A 20710-nucleotide genomic window follows, 5' to 3' on the forward strand; every position below is an offset into this window, starting at 1 on the left:
TTTTTTAAGCTGTAGTTTTTTGTTGTTTTTAATGTATTCCAGGGTCGTGTAATTCCCTGTGATTTTATTGGTGCAATCAAAAGCCAGCAGCCTGTTTACCTGAAAGGTATATAAAGTAAAATAAAGATGAACTCGTCAAATTTTTTTGCAGAGCCAGATGCTCTTTCTTATGGAAAGGTACCTCCTAATTAATTTTGTTTGATTTCCAAGGCTTACAATTTTTAAATTTATTGCTAACAAATGTTGGTGTTTCAGACTCCAGAGCAGTTGCTCCTCGAGAATGTATCTACCCATCTTATTCCTCACAAGGTGCTACTTATAATAAATTATCCTAGTAAGTCACCCCACCACATAACACATATTTTGGTCTGTGCAATGCATGAGAAGAAAGATCTTAGAAGAATGCATCTGAACTCTATTTAGAGATATAGAGATTTATCCCATATCTGAGTTAAATAACTCTCCCCAAGTCCTTGAACATATAAATAACAGTAGTAAAAATAAAAAGGATCAATAAATGATATATTCTGTTTGTCGGCTATCCCTATCAACAAACAATAGGTAGATGGTAACCTGGCACAGCAAAAACTATACCACTCACAATTGCCAATCTATAGAACCAATTACCCAGAAATTTGGATGGGGTCTCTGTGTTCACCTCCAAGATAAGTTAAGAATCATTAAATTTCATTAATGAAATATCCATGACAAGCAGTCCTGAAAGCAAAAAAATCTCAAAAGGTGCTGGAGCCCACACTCACACTGTACAGGACATCATATAATTAAATTTCATATAATTTTCTGCAGGGGAATCTGGTATCCCACATATATATATATATATATATATATCATAATTATTATAATATATTATTAATCAATATTGAAGGGGGAGCCTTAACCGGAGAAGGAAGAAGATGCTTTCTCGGCTCTTTCCATCAGCCAGGCGAAGATGATCCCGAATCCCTCTTCCACCGTCTCCGCCTCCTCTCCGACCATCTGGTGCCACATCCCCGCCACAATCTTAAGCGTCTTGTCCTTGCTTCTCGCCCGCGCGTACACCACCATCGCCGACTTCACGTCGCAGATCGCGTCCTCCGCACCGTGCACCACCAGCAGCGGCACCTCCAGATCGCCGCTCCTCCTCGTGACCTCCCCGCACACCCTGATCATCTCCAGCGCAGTCGCGGCCGGCGCGTACTCGCATTTCCGCTCCGTCCTCGGGTTCCGCCTCACCAGCTCCCTCACCCACCCCTGCTTGTACGACTTCTCCACCAGCGACTTCGTCAGCACCACCCTCCACCGCGGCGCCGCCCACGCTGCCAGCGGCAGCAGAGTCTCCAGCGGCCACGGCGGCTTGAACTTCGAGGTGATGCCGCACATGGCGCCGTGCAGGATCAGGCCGCTCCAGAACCTGCTTTTCTGCTGCTGCCGGAGGCAGACCAGCACGGCCATGGCTCCCCCGAGCGACTCGCCGTAGAGGAAGGCCGGGAGACGGGGGTGCATCGCCCTAACCGACTCGAAGTACTCAATGCAGTCGTCCACGACCGGAGCGACGCTCGGGAGGTGCCCCCGCCGGCCCTCGGAGCGGCCGTGGCCCCGGAGGTCTAGAGCGCACACCAGGAACCCAAGCTTCGCAACTGCCACGGCCGTCAGCTGGAAGACCCAGCTACTGTCGCACGCGTAGCCGTGGATCATCGCCACGACGCCGCGCAGCGGCGGCAGCGCCGCCGGCTGCCACGACTGCGTGAAGATCTTCATGCCCTGCCGGTTGAGCATGAACGATTCGCGGTGAAGGATTCGATGCTTACTGAAGAACTCTTCCCCGGTGAAGCTGCCCATGGGGTGGCTCTTGCTGGCTTCGTGCACGGGGTGAGCCATAGTACTGCGATCAATCATCGTCGAAAAAGCAGAGAAATTCCTGGAAATTAATTAAAGACTGGAATTTGACAAAACTATCGTAGCTAGTACGTTACTATATCTTAGATTACATGCCTTACTTACATATATATATGCGAAAAGTGTGGGTTGAGAGGCAATCAATGCCGGTTTTTTGGGTCGTCGTTTCCAGCACTTTAATTCACCAGCCATCCATATTCAGGGTTTATTCGACCCTGCCCTTGAGGGCAGTGCCCTCCCCCCCTCACAAAGGGAGGTGGGCCCCACTGACTCGCTACCATTCTCTAACTTATCCATGAATGCTCTAACTTCACTTCAAATGAAAAGGTCAAGATAATTACAATTCTTACGAAAAGATAACAGATCAGTAAGAGCATCTACTTAGTCTTGATATCTTTCCCTACAGAGTTCATTCATTTTAAAATTAACTATGATATTCAAAAGAAAAAAAAATAGACCTTGAATGAGTTGACTGTTTAGTGTGTGCAAGAATTTTTTTTTTTTCAGATATGAGACGTCAGAATGCTCATCTGACATCCACCCATTAGATTCCGAGCCAGAGAAAGAAAAAGAAAAGGAACTAATAACAAAGGTACATTTATTTACATAAACTATAGACCTTGAATTTTAGGTCATAAAGTGCAAAAGAAGCCTTACACGTAAAGTGGGAGCTAAAGCATTCAATGTCGGCATTTATGGATAGTTATTACGTGAAAAGAAATAAATTATAAATCAATTTATAAGTAATCATAAGTAATCGTCAAATGATCAAAAGATGAGAGGAGGTTTTTTCTTAATACTAGTGTAATCGTTAATATAATAATATATAAATTATTTAGGCCCCAGCAATAAACTACTGTAATGAGTTTCCCTATGAAAAAAATTATTTTAATTTAATATTATACTTATCTTAGTAAAAAAATTAAGAAAAGTATATTTTTTAACATCGTCGGCTTAAAATATTTATAGAAGTTTCTTTGATCATAGTGTTATCAATTCTAAGATGTGAGACTAAAGAGAACTTTATTTTTTTATATAAAACAACCAGAAAAAATTAATGATGAGAAAAATTTATAATAATACGTCGTAGCTGAGTCTCGAACTCTAGATCACTGATTGTTTCGCTTGTGGAATTACTAATAAACCTTGGAATTATTTTTAGTGTGAATAGAAAAAAGGACAGTAACGTAAATTCATTTTAGGCTTCACCAAAGTCAGTTAGTAAAGGGGGAAGATTTTTAATAAAATAGTAAGATATTCATTGAAAATTAATTTTTATTTTATTATAATAAATCTATCATCCTCTAATTAACTGGACGGTAAGTTATAAATTAAAAAAAATTTCATCTCCTTTTATAAAATTTAGGGATAAACTCTGAGGACTTTTGGGATGAGTGTATGCTTTCACGAGTTATATTCAGTTGGTAACTCATGGATTTAAAACTTTAGAATTAACAGGTTGGTCCTTCGTGTTGGCAACGAGAACAACCGACACCTTAATCAATTTAGGCGGTGAGTTATTGATCAAGACCTTTTGTATCGATTGGAAAACGGACCAATCTCATTGATGATTAATGCTCTCATGTCACCGTAGATTGATTCGGTGACGGCACATTTCAAAAACATTACAGTTTGAATTTTTATTTTTATTTTTATGTTTAATATTATAATCTAACTTTTAGATTATAATAATTTTGATAAAATTTTATTAGCACAATTATTTGTGTTTAAAAAAAATATATATAAAAATAATTACTATACGTACACTATCTTTCTGGCACTCTCTCGAATATATTTGACCTCGATGGTGACCTTTATCTCCCATATTTTTCTCCGGCATGCTACAAATTGCTCGCTCTCTGCTTTCTTGACAGCAACCGGTTGTCGCCTGCACTAATTAAGAGCCTAGACCCTTCATATATGATCTAATTTACTTGGAGATTGTTATGGACATGTGTTTGTGCTATTGAAAGGACTGTTCGAGAGATGAAAGAACCGTGGATCTGACCTTGGGCTTAATTAACTCTAGAACCGGGCAGCCTTTCCGGATAAATACAAAAGTACAGACAAGTTCACGTCCAGCTGGCAACTTATTCAATTTAGTGTCGCTGAGATTTTATGTCGGTACAAGGACGACATATTTACTATCATAGGAGAGGGATAAAAATTGATTAGTAACTTGTTTAATTTCATATGGATAGAATATGGATTATTCTATAACGGATGAGAATAGAGATTTGAAGAGAAGTTAAAAAGAGAAAATTATTGTCCTCTAAATTTTTTTTAAAAAATGTTATTCAATAAAAAAATATTATTTAATAATAATAGAGAATTAATTTTTAACAACTCTGATATATAGATTCAAAATCTAATATGTAGATTTCAATTCTAATCTTATCAAAAGAAAATACATTTTAAAATAAAAAAAAATTATTAACAATTACCATCTTATAAAAAATTCAAGAAATACTAATAAAAAAACTCATAATTCTAAAATTTTGAAATACTAATACAAGGTTGACTTTTTTTGATTCGGACTCTTTGCTCCGGTGCTGCTCGTCTCGATCCGAGTCTTCTGTTCCAATTTCGCTCGCTTGGATGATTTCGATCAATCGAAATAAGACTCACCCGAACATAATTTCGGTCTTCTCCTCGAGCAGACTTCTGCTCCGACTTTTCATCCTTCGAACGTCGCGTACGTTCTTCTCATCCACCGGTGTACTCTTCCGCAGCTCTTCCATCCCTCGGATGCACCAAGCCACTTGGCTCCCTTCCCGTGTTATTCTTCTCACTAGCCATATCTTTCGCTCGACTTCCTGTGTTCCTAAACTCCTGCACACTTAGACACAGGGATCAAAAATCAACATGACCTAACTTAACTTGTTTGATCACATCAAAACAACCTTGGGGTTCCAATAATCTCCCCCTTTTTTATGTGAGCAACCCAAGTTAAGGTAGAGTAAATATACATAAAATTAAAACAATAAATTCTACAATAAAGTGTAAAAATATATAAAAAATATTAATTTAAAAATCTACCTCCCCCAGACTTAATCTTTTCCTTCTCCCCCTTTGATCATACAAAAATGGGGTACCAAGAAACATCTAAGGGTAATAATTTTCTAAGTAAGAAAATTTTAAAAAATTTCTAAGTTTAAAAATGAGAAATTTTTAAGTAAAAAGGAATTTCTAAGTAAACCCTGATTTTAAAAATATTGAGAACAATTTTGTAGCTCTAAAAATACAATAATTTTAGAAATATTTTTTAAGTATAAAAAATAAAAAAATTTCTCAGTTAAACAAATTTTCAAGAATTAATTTTTATAAAAAATTTGGTAAAGTAAATCTGATTTAAAAAATAATTTAAGTAAAAAAATTTCTAAGTAAAAAAAATTCTAAAAATAAATTACTAAGTTTTTTTTTTAATTTAAATTTGTGCAACATGTAAAATACATTTTGATAAAAGCACAAGTAAAAAAAACTTTAAGTTAAACATATTAGAATTTTCAAAAAAAAAATTGAATAACTATTCAAAGCATTATCTAATTTCAATTTTTAATGCTTTATCAGTTAGTCAATTAAACATTTTATTTCAATATTTAATTTGGCTTCCATGTTGTGGCGAGACACTAGACCTTCTTGATTATTGGATCATCAACCACTTCTAGACAAAGCCGCATAAGGAAATTAAACGTTTAATTTTCTCGCTGAAAGCTCAAAGTCTAAATAAGGTTCAAGTTAGGCAAGACTTGGGAACCCAATATAGGTTCCAGCCAACTGGATTGATTAGATATTTTCTATGGACATATTTCTTTGAAAATTTTCTAATTTGTCTTTTGTGATATCTAAAATACCAATTTAGATTATTGAATTTTCTAAAACTTGTATTATATGAGCATAGGGGTGTAAATGAGTTAAGCCGCTCGTGAGCTATTCGAAGCTCGATTCGATAAAAGCTCGTTTGAGCTCGTTTAATGAGGCTCGTTAAGATAAACAAACCAAGCTCAAGCTTCACAATATTCGGCTCGTTAACTCGTGAGCATGTTCGTTAAACTCATGAATCAACTTTTAAATAAAAAAATAATAATTTTGATATTAAATTTATAGATTTTACATTCTACTTATGAAAAATATAGACAAATATATTAAATTTATTTATTATAATAAAATTATAAATTTTAACAAAAATATTATAATTTTTTAAAAATATATAATTTAATTTTTAATGAATATTTAAATTTATAATTTATATTTATTAAACTCGTTTAGGCTCGATAAAAACTCGAATAAGTTCGTGAGTCATTAATATATTCGTTAAATAAAGCTCGAGCTCAGCTCGATTATAAACGAGTCAAACTCAAACATCTAAGAGTTCAGCTCATCTCAGCTCGATTACACCCCTATATGAGCATGCATTATTTTTCAAGTTCATTATTTCTTTTTGCAAAATCTCATTTTCTAGCTTTATTGTCAAATTCCTCTAATGAGCAAGATTTTGCTAGAATTAATTTTTAATTTTTAATTTTTTTTCAAGTGTGTAATAATCTTTGGTTAATAATTTTACAAACTTAAATAACTTGTCAGGTGAGAGAGATCGTACCTGACTTACCTTGTCGATCTCATTGTCCATGGCTCCCCTTAAACTATTACTTTCTTCTGATGTTGCTCCCCCTTTATTAATGCTCATTTCGGAAGAGTTTTCTTCGCATTCGTCTTGATGACTTGCTATCAACGCAACCCCGGAGAATGCCTCAACTTTCGATTCGGACGACATTTCATCCCACATCACCTTTAAAGTCTTGTACTTGTTCGTTTAGACAGACTTCTTTCCATAATTTTTGTCCAATTTGAGCAGATCTAAAGCAGGCTATAAATTTTTTCTAGTTTAACTTAGTAACACTGTCAATACAGTTTAATATACAACTTGATAGCAACAAGAGTTTGTGACCAAAATACTTTAGAATCTAAGTTAGTGCTTTAAAATTCACACAAATCTACAAAATTTATGCGCGAATATAAATAACCCTTTGCCCGGTCATACTTAAAAAGGGGGAATAACATCATCTCAAATTCACATCAACAGATTAACAAGGAGAATGGGCATCTCACAGAGACGAATATAGAATGATTAACACGCAAAAAGAGCATCATGACCATGGCCATGGAGCTTCTCGCCATTCACACCATCTATCTCTAGGGAACATGTTAACTGAGCAATTTGGGAGGTCTTCACCTTGTCGACTATTTCCAGAGTGGAGTTCCCGATTACGTCTTGCAGCGTCATCCTTGTATCTTGAGCTTGCATACTTAGGATGATCTAAAAATTTGGTATTCTTCCACCACAGTTTGAAAGCCTAAAGCACAGAAGGGGATTGAAAGTTCATGTCTCTTGATGTAATAAAGGCATGCTGTGTTACTATATCCATCTTGATTCATAGGGAAAGAAAACGAACTTAAATGCATAATTTTATCGATTTGTGCAAAGTTGAAGTAATGTGCGCTGTGGTGCAAAGAAAATTTAAGATATGTAAAGGCTACCGCTGGTAAATCCGATGGAGTTCTGTGTCTTAAATCTTAATCTACATCTCACAAGCAATCATTGTAGAAGAATTCAAATTTTCATTAAGATTGACCAACAAGAGAGACTGAGGTTTCTTTTAAACTCCTTAATCATGACTCATTCTCCTTAAAACATGTAAACAATTACCTTGTTCCTATAATAATTTAATCAGTTCTAATTTCACAAAGATACTTAAAATTATCTAATCTGTTGTGACGTGACCAAATAAATCCTTATAACTCCTAAAACCAATAAAATTTAGAACTTACTAAACTTTATCTTCCGGATTTAATCTTTTCTAATTTAAACAGCATCAGTTGGTTTGCTATGAAGCAAAATTTCTGACAGTTTCATCATAAGAAGCTGAGTGTAAGACTGTCATTGTAGTGCCTTATCAAGAAGAATTTGAACGATGCAAATTCAAGCTAACTTAAGATATGATTTTGCAGCAACCAATCAACAATTGTTGTGGCAGAGAACCCAATCCATCACAATCAAACTAAAATTGTTCATCTTATGAATCACTTATCAGAGAACAAAACTGAAACAATATGTTGTGTTGATACATTGCTCAACGAATGAAAAAAAAAATTTGTTGATATCTATACAACACTGTTACCAACTCTTGAGCAAGGAAACTCTAAATATGGCGGGAGAAATGAGTGACGTTTTGACATTTACTCTGATCAAGTGAAAAGTCTCAGTTTCGAAGAAAAAAAAAAGTTCCTATGCCTACAAAAAGAAAGCCCTGGAAGAGAGAGAATAGTTAATGTTGCTTTATCTTAAGATCAATGGAGAAAAAATTTATGACGAAACAAGTGATACTTGTAACTGAGTTGTTTTTCCTGTTCCTTTTCTCTCTTTTGTTTTAGGGGAATGATGATGATGCTTTCTTTCTTTATTGATGCTGTGTTATAGGCCCTCCATGGGTGCTTGGGCCCTCCATTAGTCTCTTACGACAAGTTGGATGGTACCCAACTTGTTTGGTCCAAGAGCATCATGTCCTTCAAAGAGACACAATAACAGGGAGGGTGAAGTATGGAGGATATTGATGTCCAAAATTAAGAAGCTAACAAGGCAAGCTACTATGATAAATTCTAAAGGAACATAGGGAGAATTAAGTTGATTATAAGGTTCATCATTAGAGTAACTTTCTTCCTTAAGAGCATCAAAAAGGAAAACAACGGCCTTTACCAAACTGGAAAATAGTGAAGTAGCATGAAGTGTAATGGATATTGGGGAAAACATGATTTGGCAATATTAACCAAACATTTAGTTGTTTATTTTTGATTTTATGTGAATAAAAAAGCAAAATGGGTTACTAAAGCATCTAAAAAGAAGTATAGACAAGATAACTAAAAATGAATAGATATTGTTGCAACATTAGTATATCATACCTGCCAATATATCCACACTGCAACCTTATGGGGCATCAACCAGAAAAACTTTTCTAGAAAAATTGAACTAGATGAAGACTGGACTCTTTTGGCATGTAAACTTGCAGTGAAATAGTTTCCAAGGGTGGGGTGTTGAACTGAGATTACAAGTGACAGATCCTCTCCTGGTGCATCAGCAAACATATGCCAATTTCCCTGCATATCCTGTGAGTAATATGAAGTTCCAGCGAATGAAAAAAATAATCAGTTAAGAAGTTGAGCGCAGATGAGAGCTTACAGTAAGAAACAACTAATGCATGAAAAAGAAAAGATGTTGACAAGAGGTGTACATAAATTAAATATCTCTCCTTTTAAATACTCTGCCTCGTTCTCACCCACCACGTAGGAATAGAAACTTTATGATGTGCCATGGAGAGAGAGAGCTAAACCACACCAAGACCGCCAAGAAGAAGAAAACAACAAGTAGCTGATGTTCAGCATTCTTCTCGAAGGATCCATCAAATCTCAGTTTTTCGCATAAAACTTTGAATATGTTTGCTAAAGAAATAAATACAAGCTGTTGATTTCTCCCAAAAGTTCAGTTGACCTTCTAATATTTTGTTTGATCTTACTCTTACTAACGAGCTGTTCAACCCAACTATCAGTAGTTGGCTACATGTGTTTTACCTTGTCATTGTGTGATGTGTAGGGTGATATCATTTGCTACTTTTACTGTAAATAAAACCTCATATTGTCTTTAAGATCCTGCAATAGCATGAAAGGTCGAATTGAGTCTATACTCTATAGTAACTAATAGACACCAAATAAATCTATGTCCATGAATATAGTTAAGGTCACTTAAAGATGACTTGTTAAGTGATTTAACTCTTCCATATAGCTCGATGGAAGGATAAAGTCTGCATAGCTAAGCCCTATGTCAAGCTCATGCATAAGGAAAAACAATAGATGAAAGAAAGTGACTATTTGAAAGAGAGAGAGAGAAAAAAGACAGAAAAGATACAATTTTTAGCAACTTGCAAGAGAAGAGCAGCAATCAGATATGCTAAATGTTCAATAACAATTACATGATGTTGGGGAACCAAGAAATCGTACGATTAATTGACTCTACGTGTAGACTCCAATTATCACCAATGCAAGCAAGGTAGATTGCGAATGATGGTCACAAAAAGGAAAGGCACCATGAACGGGCTGACATGCAGTGGTTTTGCAGCAACATCAGATCCTGGACTGAAGGTAAAAGATACCCGCTCCCCCCATGGCGTGTTTGTTACCTGAATTCAAAGGAGAAACGTAATCCCATCCCTTAGATTTCGAGAAAAAAAAATAGAGAAAAACAATACCCGCTAGGTCTCCTTTACCTCGGCAATGCACATCTTAAGCGAAGGCTTTGGTCCATCTCCCTCTTCTCCTTTCCCTTCCTCCACATCATAGCAGTAGTAGACGCTCAGCGGATTCTGCTCGTACCCCACACTCTCCGGTATCGTCAGCAGAAACCTAAAAAAAAAAAAAAAAAAATTGGACCTTTACATACCTTCTCCCCTCAAAACCTAGTTTTTGCTAGTAAGAAAAAATTCAGCATCGGGTTGAAACGAGGTATTACACGGGCCCGTTGGTCCGAGCAATCTCGCGGGCTCGTTCCGCGGAGAGGTGAGAAGGGTGAGGGGCGCCGTCAAGGTCGATGAGCGCGTACCGGACGGAGTACTCAAAGGCATGCTTGACCGGCCGGCGCCTAGCGTGGCGCACGCGGCCCTCGTAGAGAAGCACAGCAGCGTTGCGGTCGCAGTGGAAGCGGAGGCAGGAGAAGCAGAGAGGAATGGAACGGATGGCAAGGGCGAGGGAAAGGAGTGAGGAGGTGAGGAAGGTGGAGATGGCGGAACAGAGCAAGTAGACGACCTCCATTCTGATTCTCCGTTGGGCAACGGACGCCTGAAGTAGAGCCAGCCACTCGTTCATATGCGACTGTCGGTGATGCTCTCATCTTAATACGTCCCTATTTGAATATTTTTATCAAAAAATTTATTGAGTATTAACTTGAATTTATTATCAAGCTCAACTAAAATTTTATAAATAATATAAAATTATAAAATATATTAAATATGCATCACGTTGTAATATATTAATATAAAATTAAAGCAACGTGACAGATCTTAGATCTTTAATTGTTAGGTGATTTGTCAATAATTACCCAAATCCTATATGTGATCACGTATGTGATACGTTTTTTAGATTATAAGTTTTTTTCCAAGATGTTTTTAAAACTTTTATTTATTTTAATACCCTCATTATAATTGAATTTAACTTAGTTCATAAACTTAGTTTTACTTAATTTTATAAAAGTTATGTGATTGAATTGTCTTAAACATCGTTATTTAGCTATTTCGTTGAGCCTTATTTATGAAAACACATCATTTAAGTTATTTATCATTGGTTGAATTGTACAATTATCGAATATATGCATATTCAGTACGTGATATATTGTATTTAACTATGTTAGTAATATCTAGATAAATTATCTAAAACTTAATCTAAATAGCTTATTTTATTTTCTTCTATGTCATACTTCATATACCTATAATGTGATAAGTATTTCTTAATTTAAATAGATTATTTCATCTCTAACCTACCTCTTATGGGTGTGTATATCTCATCGTATTATTTTGCTTAGTTCATCAACTTAATTTAGCTCATCTTCAAATTTAATATTTTATAAACTATACATTATTTATTTTTTTTCCATTCATTGTAATTTAATTGTTCTAGTGAGTAAATTTAGTTTAGTTTTACAAAAAAAAAATATTTGATTGAAATTTACAAAGCTTGATTATTTTTTTGTTATATGACAAGAAATTGAAAAAAAATGTATCTAGTTTTGCAACTGAGATCCAATTATCAACTTTAGAGAAAATGTTACATTAGATGAGTAAATTAGAAGATTTTATAAAATTTTATTCTGAAATTTCCATAAAGGGAAAAGTAAAGCGAGGAAAGAGTCATTCTGGAATTATATATTTTCCATGGAAAACATATTAGTATTATAAGGAATAGCCCATTTGTGTCATTCCTCACCAGATTACTGGTAAACATATTTAAGAATTAGGATCTGGAAGCAAAGATATTCAAATTCTCCAATGGGAATGTGTCCTTCACAATCAAAGATGTAGCATTATTGTTTGGAATCTCAAATAGAGGTAGGCATGTCGAGATGAATTTCAATATTGTTTCCGGTGCATTATTTGAAAGATTTTTTATAAGGAAAGAACTAAGTCGATCCAGATTAGAAAATCTATTGAGGACATATTCTCTCCAAGCTAGGGCGGATCCAGAGAGAAATTTTAACGAGGGCTAACAGAATATCTTTTGTAACATAAAAAATATATTTAATAACAAAAAGTTCAATTTGACATCACAAAAAGATAAAATACTAAATTAATAAATTGCAATTAGACTATTGCTTATTAAAGTATTGGTTAACACTTTGTGACATATTAGGTGATCGTTGGATAAGAAAGAGGAGGTAATTGCATCCTGTGGTTTTTCATCTTTTGAAAACGCTGCAATATTTGCTCATTTTCAATTGTTGAAAAGATATCTTTCTCGATGTATACGACTAGACTGTCATTCATCCACTCGTCTCTCATTCTGTTACGTAAATCAGTCTTTATCGTCTTCATCGCAGAAAATATTCTTTCAAAATAAGCGATCATAATTGGTAAAACTAATGTCATCTCAATCGGACGATAAACCAATGGATAAGTTGATTTTTTGAGTTTCAACAATTTTCTGAGCAAAACTTCCCAAATCTTCAATTCCAAAAAAATTTGGATCCTGTCGTATATTATGAATGAAATTCTGAAGTTGTTGTTCAATAACTATACAATCATTTGTTGAGAAGTCCTCAGGATATAAATCACAAAGTCGAACGAGTTTCTGAACATTGAATTCAGAAAAAGAATTCCTTGGATGAAGACATGCTATACAACTAAGCAATTATGTGCCAACTTCTGAAAAACGAGTATTCATCTCTTGTATAACTGAATCAACAACCTAACATTGTAATTCACAAAAAAATAATTAATAAGTAAAAAAACTATGATCGATGAATATAATAATAATTTTTTTTAGAAATAATACCTGATAGAAAATCTCCACACGATAATAATGCAAATTGGTGATGACTTGCCTTCTACGTCTACTACGACCACCAATCATACAATTGTCTTTCATCTCCGGCACTGGGATCTCATTCAACTCACAAAATGTGTTGACTTTATCTATAATTGTATGTCATCCGTCTTCCCTAAATATTTGAAATTGATCTTTCACACTCTCAATCAAACTTATGGCTTGGACAATATTTTGATCCTTTTGTTGTAACACAAGTGACAACTCATTTGTCATTCCGAATATCATCTTCATCAAGTGCAACATGAAAACAAACTCATAATTCTCCATTTTCTGAATCAAACTTTTGGCAACCCCTCTACTATCAAAAGAACTAGAATCATCACAAATATTCTCCAACACTTGAATCACTGAAGGCCACATAGATAATAGACGACCCAATGTCAAGTAGTGTGATCCCCAACGAGTGTCTCCTGGCCTTACTAAATTAGTTTCTTGATTTTTACCACTGCCTGTACTAATGTCTCCACCCTCCAACATTGCAACAATCCTATCATGTTCAATTTGCCTAAGTTGATCTCTCCTTTTACATGATGCTCCCGTTGTGTTAACAATCATAGTGACATAGTTAAAAAAATCACTCGCATTGAGATTACTCTTGGCAACAGCAATAATAACTAACTGTAATTGGTGAGAAAAACAATGAATATAACTTGCATATGGATTTTCTTGCAAAATGAGAGATTTCAACCCATTGAATTCACCTCGCATATTTGAAACTCCATCATATCCTTGACCTCTCAGTCTAGATAATGATAATCCATGTTTCTCAAATAAAGCATCGATAGCATCCTTCAAAAAACGAGAGCTAGTGTCAGATACATGTACAATTGCAAGGAATCGTTCAATCACTTGTCCTCTTTTGTTCACATATCTCAAAACAACTCTCATTTGCTCCTTCACTGAAATATCTCGAGATTCATCAACCATTAAGGAGAAAACATTGTTTCCAATATCTTCAATTATGGAAAGTGTGATCTCAGAGGCACAAGCACACGTAAGGTCTTTTTGAATTGCTGGAGAAATCATTTGATTGTTTCCGGGAGCATTTTGATTAACAACCTTTGAAACTTCCTCATTTCGTTGACTGTACCATTGAAACAATTCAAGAAAGTTTCCTCTATTTAAAGAATTACTTGACTCATCATGTCCACGGAAAGACAGTCCTTGCTTCAAAAGAAATCGCGTAACATCTAACATTGCTATTAAACGGGTGCGATAAGAAACCTCTATATCTCGCCCATGTGCTCGTAATATATTTGAAACACTATGTCTTTGATCTTGAAAAGATTCAACCTGTACTCTAGCATGATTGTGACAACTATCTATGTCACCATTATGCAAATTAAATCTTTCTAAAGCATTTTTCCAATTAATAAATCCTGTTTTTACAAAGGCATCCTCTTTATATTGACCTCCTTTATTTGATGGTTTAAAAAGATAACACCATAAGCCCAATTGGTTGGCAGGGCCCCCTAGTCAAGTACTCTCTTTGGACTTGATCTCGAATAGAAATATCAAACTCTTCAATTGATTTTCGTAATCCATGATCACTAACAATATCATTTAAATCTAATTCCACATGAGATTGAATTTCCACAACTTCATTAATATTAGGATCATTGGAAGAACCCTCACGAAAATGTTTAGGTTTAAAAAACCTCTCCATAATCTACATAAATAAATAATTACAAATAAAGTCATGTATACGATGTAACTAAATTAATATTCACAAATCACAATTAATTTAAACCCTAAACTTCTTAATTTAAATTGAAATAAAAAAGTAAAAAAAATAATAAGAAATGTAAAAAAATAACCTTGAATTCACAAATTATGTGAATGACGTGAGCCCAACTATGCTGTAAATCAAGAGTAAGACAGATCCTTTACTTGTACTTGCTGGAAGAGTCAAATAACAACCTTCTGATCCCGGACAAAATGCACAGAGTCCTGCAATGAAATTAACAAGTTTTAATCTTAATCTAAATAATTGTTAGGATCAAATCACAATAGTTCTCACTTTCAACAGACAAGAGGGTATTATTTTTTAGATTTCAGTAAGTTAAAAAAAACATTAATCAAATCAACAGCGGCTTGCAGCTGTTGGCCTGTTGCAGTGGATGGGTGACGCTGCGGTGGACAGGCGGGCCGGGGCCACGGGCGGCAGACTGGTCGCGGCGCCGCGGCGGACCGGCAGACAACAGAATCAACATTCAACACTACACAAGAAAACAAAATAAAAGTAGAGAAAAAACCTTAGAGGGAGGCAGCGGACCGTGAACCTAGTGGGCGGTAAGGCAGCTGCTGGCTGCAGCAGTCACACAATTTCATATGGACTCAGAGGATGAAGCTGGATGTTCACATTGCATTGAAAACAAAAGAAAATCCAAAAGCGTACCCTCGAGAATGAAAGTTTAGTTAAAGTTGATCAAGAATTAGTTGTTATATTAGAAAGGGAAAGTTTTTCTTATCCAACTAGCCACCCTACAGAAGATACTCATCCTAACCTTGTTTCAACAAATGTGATGAGAAGAGGACATAATAAAAGTTTCTATAGACTCAAGGCCACTCAAAAAGATATACCTAATTGGTTAGCATGGGTCCCAGGTAGGAAAAGGACCAAGAGAGAAATAAAGGAGGGTGAAGGGGGTAACTTGGAGATAAAGTTTAGGGTGGATGATATAATATGCAAGAAGAGGATAAAACTATATTAGTCACCGACAAGACTAATGAAGAAGAAGAGACCCATAAAATAAAAAGAAGGGAGAAGGAAATTAACATTATGAGATTGAATGCTATTAAAATAAGATGTCATTTATGTAATAATATTTAGGTTTGTTATTAATTATATTTTCTTTAATGTGACTTTTTCTTTTGTTAAATACATTGAGTTGAATTTATTTTCAGTATCTAAAAGGAAACAAAAAAGGAAAAAATGAGAAGAAGATATTGTCTACCTGATATACTCCCTTAAAAATTTAAGATAGTCTACTTTTGAAAAAAAAAGATTAATCAGGCTGGGTAACATCGAGCCTAGGGTGATCGGCCCGACCCCACGGAAGTTTCCCACCGGCCACCAGGGTAAATCGGGAAGCACTCGCAGCGGGCAACCCAAGAGTCCAGCATCCTTTAGTTACGTGTCCCATTTGGAGGAAAAATTTCTACAAATTTGTCATAGCTAGGACTTGAACTGCGGGTGCCTGAGTGACAATCTGGATGCCCTGCCGCTGCACCATAGCCCCGGGGCCTAAGATAGCCTACTTTTGAAAAAATGTGGAACCGCCACATCAGCGGCCCCCTAGAGCCGGTCCCACGGATATGGAAGGAGGTAAATGCAGGTACACAGGTGGAAAGTGCATGGCGGAGATGTTAACCCCAGGCAGTGACACTCCGGGGATCGACCCCTGGACCTTTCAGCCACAGAACCATGCACTCCCCATCTAAAATAACCTACTTTTGAGTTTATAGGGAAGGATAACGACTACTTATTGACAATAAATGTCATCCTCACATGTGTATTAGGTAGTATATTTACCGACGGGGAAGTAATTGATACTTACATTTCATTACTCTTTAGGGAAGCGTCCTCGTATGGTAGGTTCTATAATAAATCCATATATTCCTCAACTAGATTCACGGTAAAATTTTGACTTCATATTATATATTACCCAAATTTATGATTATAAATTGAATCTTGCGGTCATCATACAAATATTTATAAGAAATAATTTTCTATCAAATTATCAAGACCAATCCGATCGAGAACTTGGGTATAAAATTTTTTTATACCTATAAATATTGATCTTACACATTATCATTTAATGATCATGAACACTGACGCAAAAACATTCAATCATTATAATTCATTGTCCTATAACTATAAATATGATCAACATTTTGTAGAATTTGTTAGTATTAATTCTTTAAAATTTATATTCTTGCATTATAATACTTATTATATATTTTTATGATATTTTTTGACTATCCAATGCTATAGATCTCTAAATTTAAAATGTTTCCTAACGATAAACTAAAGGAAATACAAGATGGATTACAAGATTATTATCCTTTAGATAATGAGCCTCTACTAAAGTAAATTGTCCTCAATAAATTTTATTGTAAGTAAATTATTACATTATTAGTAAATTTCATTGGTATATTAACATTATATTTAATATGAATATGGAATTCACACACAAAAAAAAAGACATTCATAAATTTAAAGTGAAGGTTATGATATCAAGAATTAGGAGAAAATTTTGTAAATTCAAAGTAGTATGAATTATCAATCTTTTTATTGACGTATTATAGTATGTTTATATTTCTTGTATATCATATGATGTTGTACTTATGTTTGTTGTAAATTGGTACTTCATCTAATTGAACAATATGATAAATTTTAAGTTTAGATTCTTATTAATAATCATTATTATTGTTTTAAATCGTTATGTTGTTTTGTTCTAGTATTGGATTGTATAAAATTGATGTTTTATTCTTGTATTAGATTATTATTAGATTGTGTAAAATTATTGTGTTATATTGTTCTAAATTGTTATGTTGTTCTTGTATTGGATTGATAAATGAATCGTATACAATTTTTGTGTTATTCTTGTAAGTATCCCAAGTTAGTTTTGATATTAATCAACTGAATTAAATTAGATCATGTGTATTTAATGACATGTGTCTGAATGAGCAGCCACCTAGGAACATAAGAAATTGAGCGGACGACATAACGAGTGAAAAGAATGGCATGGGAAGTGAGTCGACGGTCTCAGAGCATCTGAGGGACAAGGAGCTATGGAAAAGTATATCGATGGAGCGAGAAGGATACACGCGGTGCATCAGAGGGATGAGAAGTTAGGAAGAAATCTACTTGAGAAGAAGGTCAAAGTTGGGTTCAGGTGAGTTTAATTTCGGATGACCAAAGCATCACCTAATCGAGTAAAATGAAGAATGGTTAATGCTGAGATTGACCATTCGGATAAACAGTACTTGAAGCGCCTCAGATGGGACTGGAGCCGCCTTGAATGAATAATAACCGAGACACCTCAGATCAACCCAGCAAGGTTGAATGAAATTAGAGTCATTGCCATAGAGATAAGCAATAGAGCCCATGTTAACCACATTAAGGTGCCTCCATCAAAACCGAGACGCCTCCATCAGAACTGAGGCGCCTCCATCAAAACTGAGGCGCCGATGAATCGAGGTGCCTCCATTTAGCCAAATCAATCGAACGTTGACAAACTTCATCCTGTTGCCTCAAATTGTCATGTTAGCAAACGGTCATTTCGACCCGCGCACTATAAATAGTGCCCTATAGCTAGGAGTTCAAACACATTGTTCTTTCAATTATGTAAACTTTTCTTTGAGCTTCCAACTACTTTTCTTTGAACTTCCAACTACTATAAGAGGTTTCTCCGCCTTCGACATTATCAAATGAGTGTGTTAGTGAGTTTTCTGCAGTCTTGGATTAACAATCACCTAAGTTGTAACTAAGTAAAATTCTGTCTCTTACTTTATTTTTTTATCATTTATTTTAATTAATAATTTGTGTGTCCTTGCTAAGCTAGAAGTAAGAGAATGTTCTAATTTTTATTGTAGGTTATTCATCCCCTCTAGTCGGCCTATCCAATCCAACATTTCTTGTATTAGATTGTGTAAAATGAATTTTATAAAATTCTTATCTTGCGTTGTTCTAAATTGAGTTCTGTTGTTCTTGTATTGGATTGTTTATGATTGTTGTGTTTTGTAAATTATTGTGTTGTTCTTGTATTAGATTTATGTTATTGGATTGTGTAAAATTATTGTATTATTCTGGTATTGGTATTGAATTGTTATTGGATTGTATTAAATTATTGTGTTATTCCTATATTAGATTAATTTATGAATTCTGTAAAATTATTGTGTTGTTGTATTGGATTATTTTGGCATTTACAAAAGTACGTTCTAAATTGTTCTGATTATTGTTCAAATCACATGTAATATATATTGTAAGTTGACATTTGGTATGTTATAAAATGATTTTATGATTACCTTTTGTAAAATGATTTAATGAATTTTTTTATTGACATTTGGTGTTGAATTCTTATTGAGATTTTAGAGTACTTTCGTAAAATGATTTAATGATTCAGTTATGGAACCTTAATAAAAGGTGTTGAAATTATATTTAAAAAATTACTATTTTTGGTGTGGTGTATAATAATGATATTTGAGGCTATGAATACATATGACATCAACCTGAGTATTTAAAAAAAAAATAGATCCGTTATCTTAGTGGCCCCTCTAGTGCCGGCCCTACGGATATGGAGGGAGGTTCATACAGGTACACAGGCCATAGGCACATGGTGGGGTCAACCCCAGGTCGTCAGTTCCTTAGAATCGACTATCAACTTGAGTATTTAAGATTTGACCCTATGTCAATCCGATATCATTTGGTTCATCTATCGATTTTTATTAAAACTGACCAATAGATCTTAGCAACTTTGGAAATTAAAATTTTCATATACTAAAAAGGAGGAAATATCAAGAATCTCAAATATAATATGGATGAATGATCATCATCACCATATCATTTATATTGAACTTCTAATATCACTTCCGATGTTCGGATTATATTTAAAAAATTATTACTCTATGGATGGTATATCATAATCATGTTTAAAGGTATATATATATATATATATATATTCAGGACACTGATCCAAGTACACATGGGACGAAATTCCATATCATTGGATGTCGTTTCAATTTTGATCAAATACTAACAAGCTGAGTTTATTTATTTAACTTAATTTCAAATAATAAATACATATAACTGAGATCTCGTTGTCCAAAAATATTCTATTTATGTTAGCTTATATTTAGAGTTGAGGAGACTAGAACTAGTAAATGAATGTTGCCCATGGCACAACTGTTAAGGTACAGCAGAGCTAAAAGTGAGTGCTATGGTTTTTATTTGAATTTAATAAACAAAATTGGACTGGACAACCATGATCCGAAATACCTATGATGGAAAAAGTTCATAAGTTTGTCTTCACCAAGTATCGATTGGACGTTGAACGATTTTATAGGGACACTGTCGACCAAATAAATCATCTGTAAGATTTATTAGATCGTAAAAAATTAGACACCTTGTAACAAAAAAAAAATCACGAAACTGACCCTTTTTTTTTAAAAAAAAAAAAAAACTATCATGACCTAAGAATCCATATCCATTCTTAAAAATTAATTTTTTTTCGGCTAAAGCTACTTTATATTCTAGCTATTAGATTTGTTCAAATTATTATAGATTAATTTCACTGTCAACCCCTTTTACTAGTAGATCAATAGGGTAGAGTTTGGTCGTGATATTAGATTTAGCCACTTTATATTCTAGCTATTAGATTTGTTCAAATTATTATAGATTAATTTCACTGTCAACCCCTTTTACTAGTAGATCAATAGGATAGAGTTTGGCATTCGGATGAGTCTAGTGATTAGTGCATGAAATATTATCATAATGAAATCTAGAATTCGAATCTCGACAAAATTAAAGTAAATATCTCCTTTATGTGCTAGTCACTATTCCAAAGATTAATAACTATTCGTAATTTACCTCTTCTGTGTTGACCTTGGAATGAATCACTGGGAACGCTAGAGGCGAGCGTATTCATTTTTTTACCATAATAGGATA

The 20710-nt window shown here is 34.5% G+C and overlaps 3 protein-coding genes across 3 annotated transcripts; all 3 read right to left on the reverse strand.

Annotated features, from left to right (window-relative positions):
• Nucleotides 1–894: 894 nt before the first annotated feature.
• LOC122008485 (caffeoylshikimate esterase-like) lies at nucleotides 895–1896 on the reverse strand. Its single transcript, XM_042564234.1, has one exon. It carries the CDS (start codon nucleotides 1894–1896, stop codon nucleotides 895–897), a length of 1002 nt encoding a protein of 333 aa, XP_042420168.1.
• Nucleotides 1897–6802: 4906 nt separating this feature from the next.
• LOC122038770 lies at nucleotides 6803–10823 on the reverse strand. The gene is made up of 5 exons (XM_042598700.1): nucleotides 10454–10823; nucleotides 10212–10347; nucleotides 10032–10124; nucleotides 8854–9057; nucleotides 6803–7250 (listed from the first exon to the last, which is right to left on the reverse strand). The coding sequence occupies exons 1-5, from the start codon at nucleotides 10804–10806 to the stop codon at nucleotides 7044–7046; spliced, it is 993 nt and encodes a 330-aa protein (XP_042454634.1). The 5' UTR covers nucleotides 10807–10823; the 3' UTR covers nucleotides 6803–7043.
• A 2017-nt stretch (nucleotides 10824–12840) lies between these two features.
• Nucleotides 12841–16326, reverse strand: LOC122008493 (zinc finger MYM-type protein 1-like). Its single transcript, XM_042564242.1, has 6 exons — nucleotides 16176–16326; nucleotides 15112–15257; nucleotides 14959–14988; nucleotides 13179–14205; nucleotides 12985–13085; nucleotides 12841–12897 (listed from the first exon to the last, which is right to left on the reverse strand). The coding sequence occupies exons 1-6, from the start codon at nucleotides 16324–16326 to the stop codon at nucleotides 12841–12843; spliced, it is 1512 nt and encodes a 503-aa protein (XP_042420176.1).
• Nucleotides 16327–20710: the final 4384 nt, after the last annotated feature.

Source organism: Zingiber officinale, chromosome 1A, assembly GCF_018446385.1.
Source record: "Zingiber officinale cultivar Zhangliang chromosome 1A, Zo_v1.1, whole genome shotgun sequence".
NCBI lineage: Eukaryota > Viridiplantae > Streptophyta > Magnoliopsida > Zingiberales > Zingiberaceae > Zingiber > Zingiber officinale.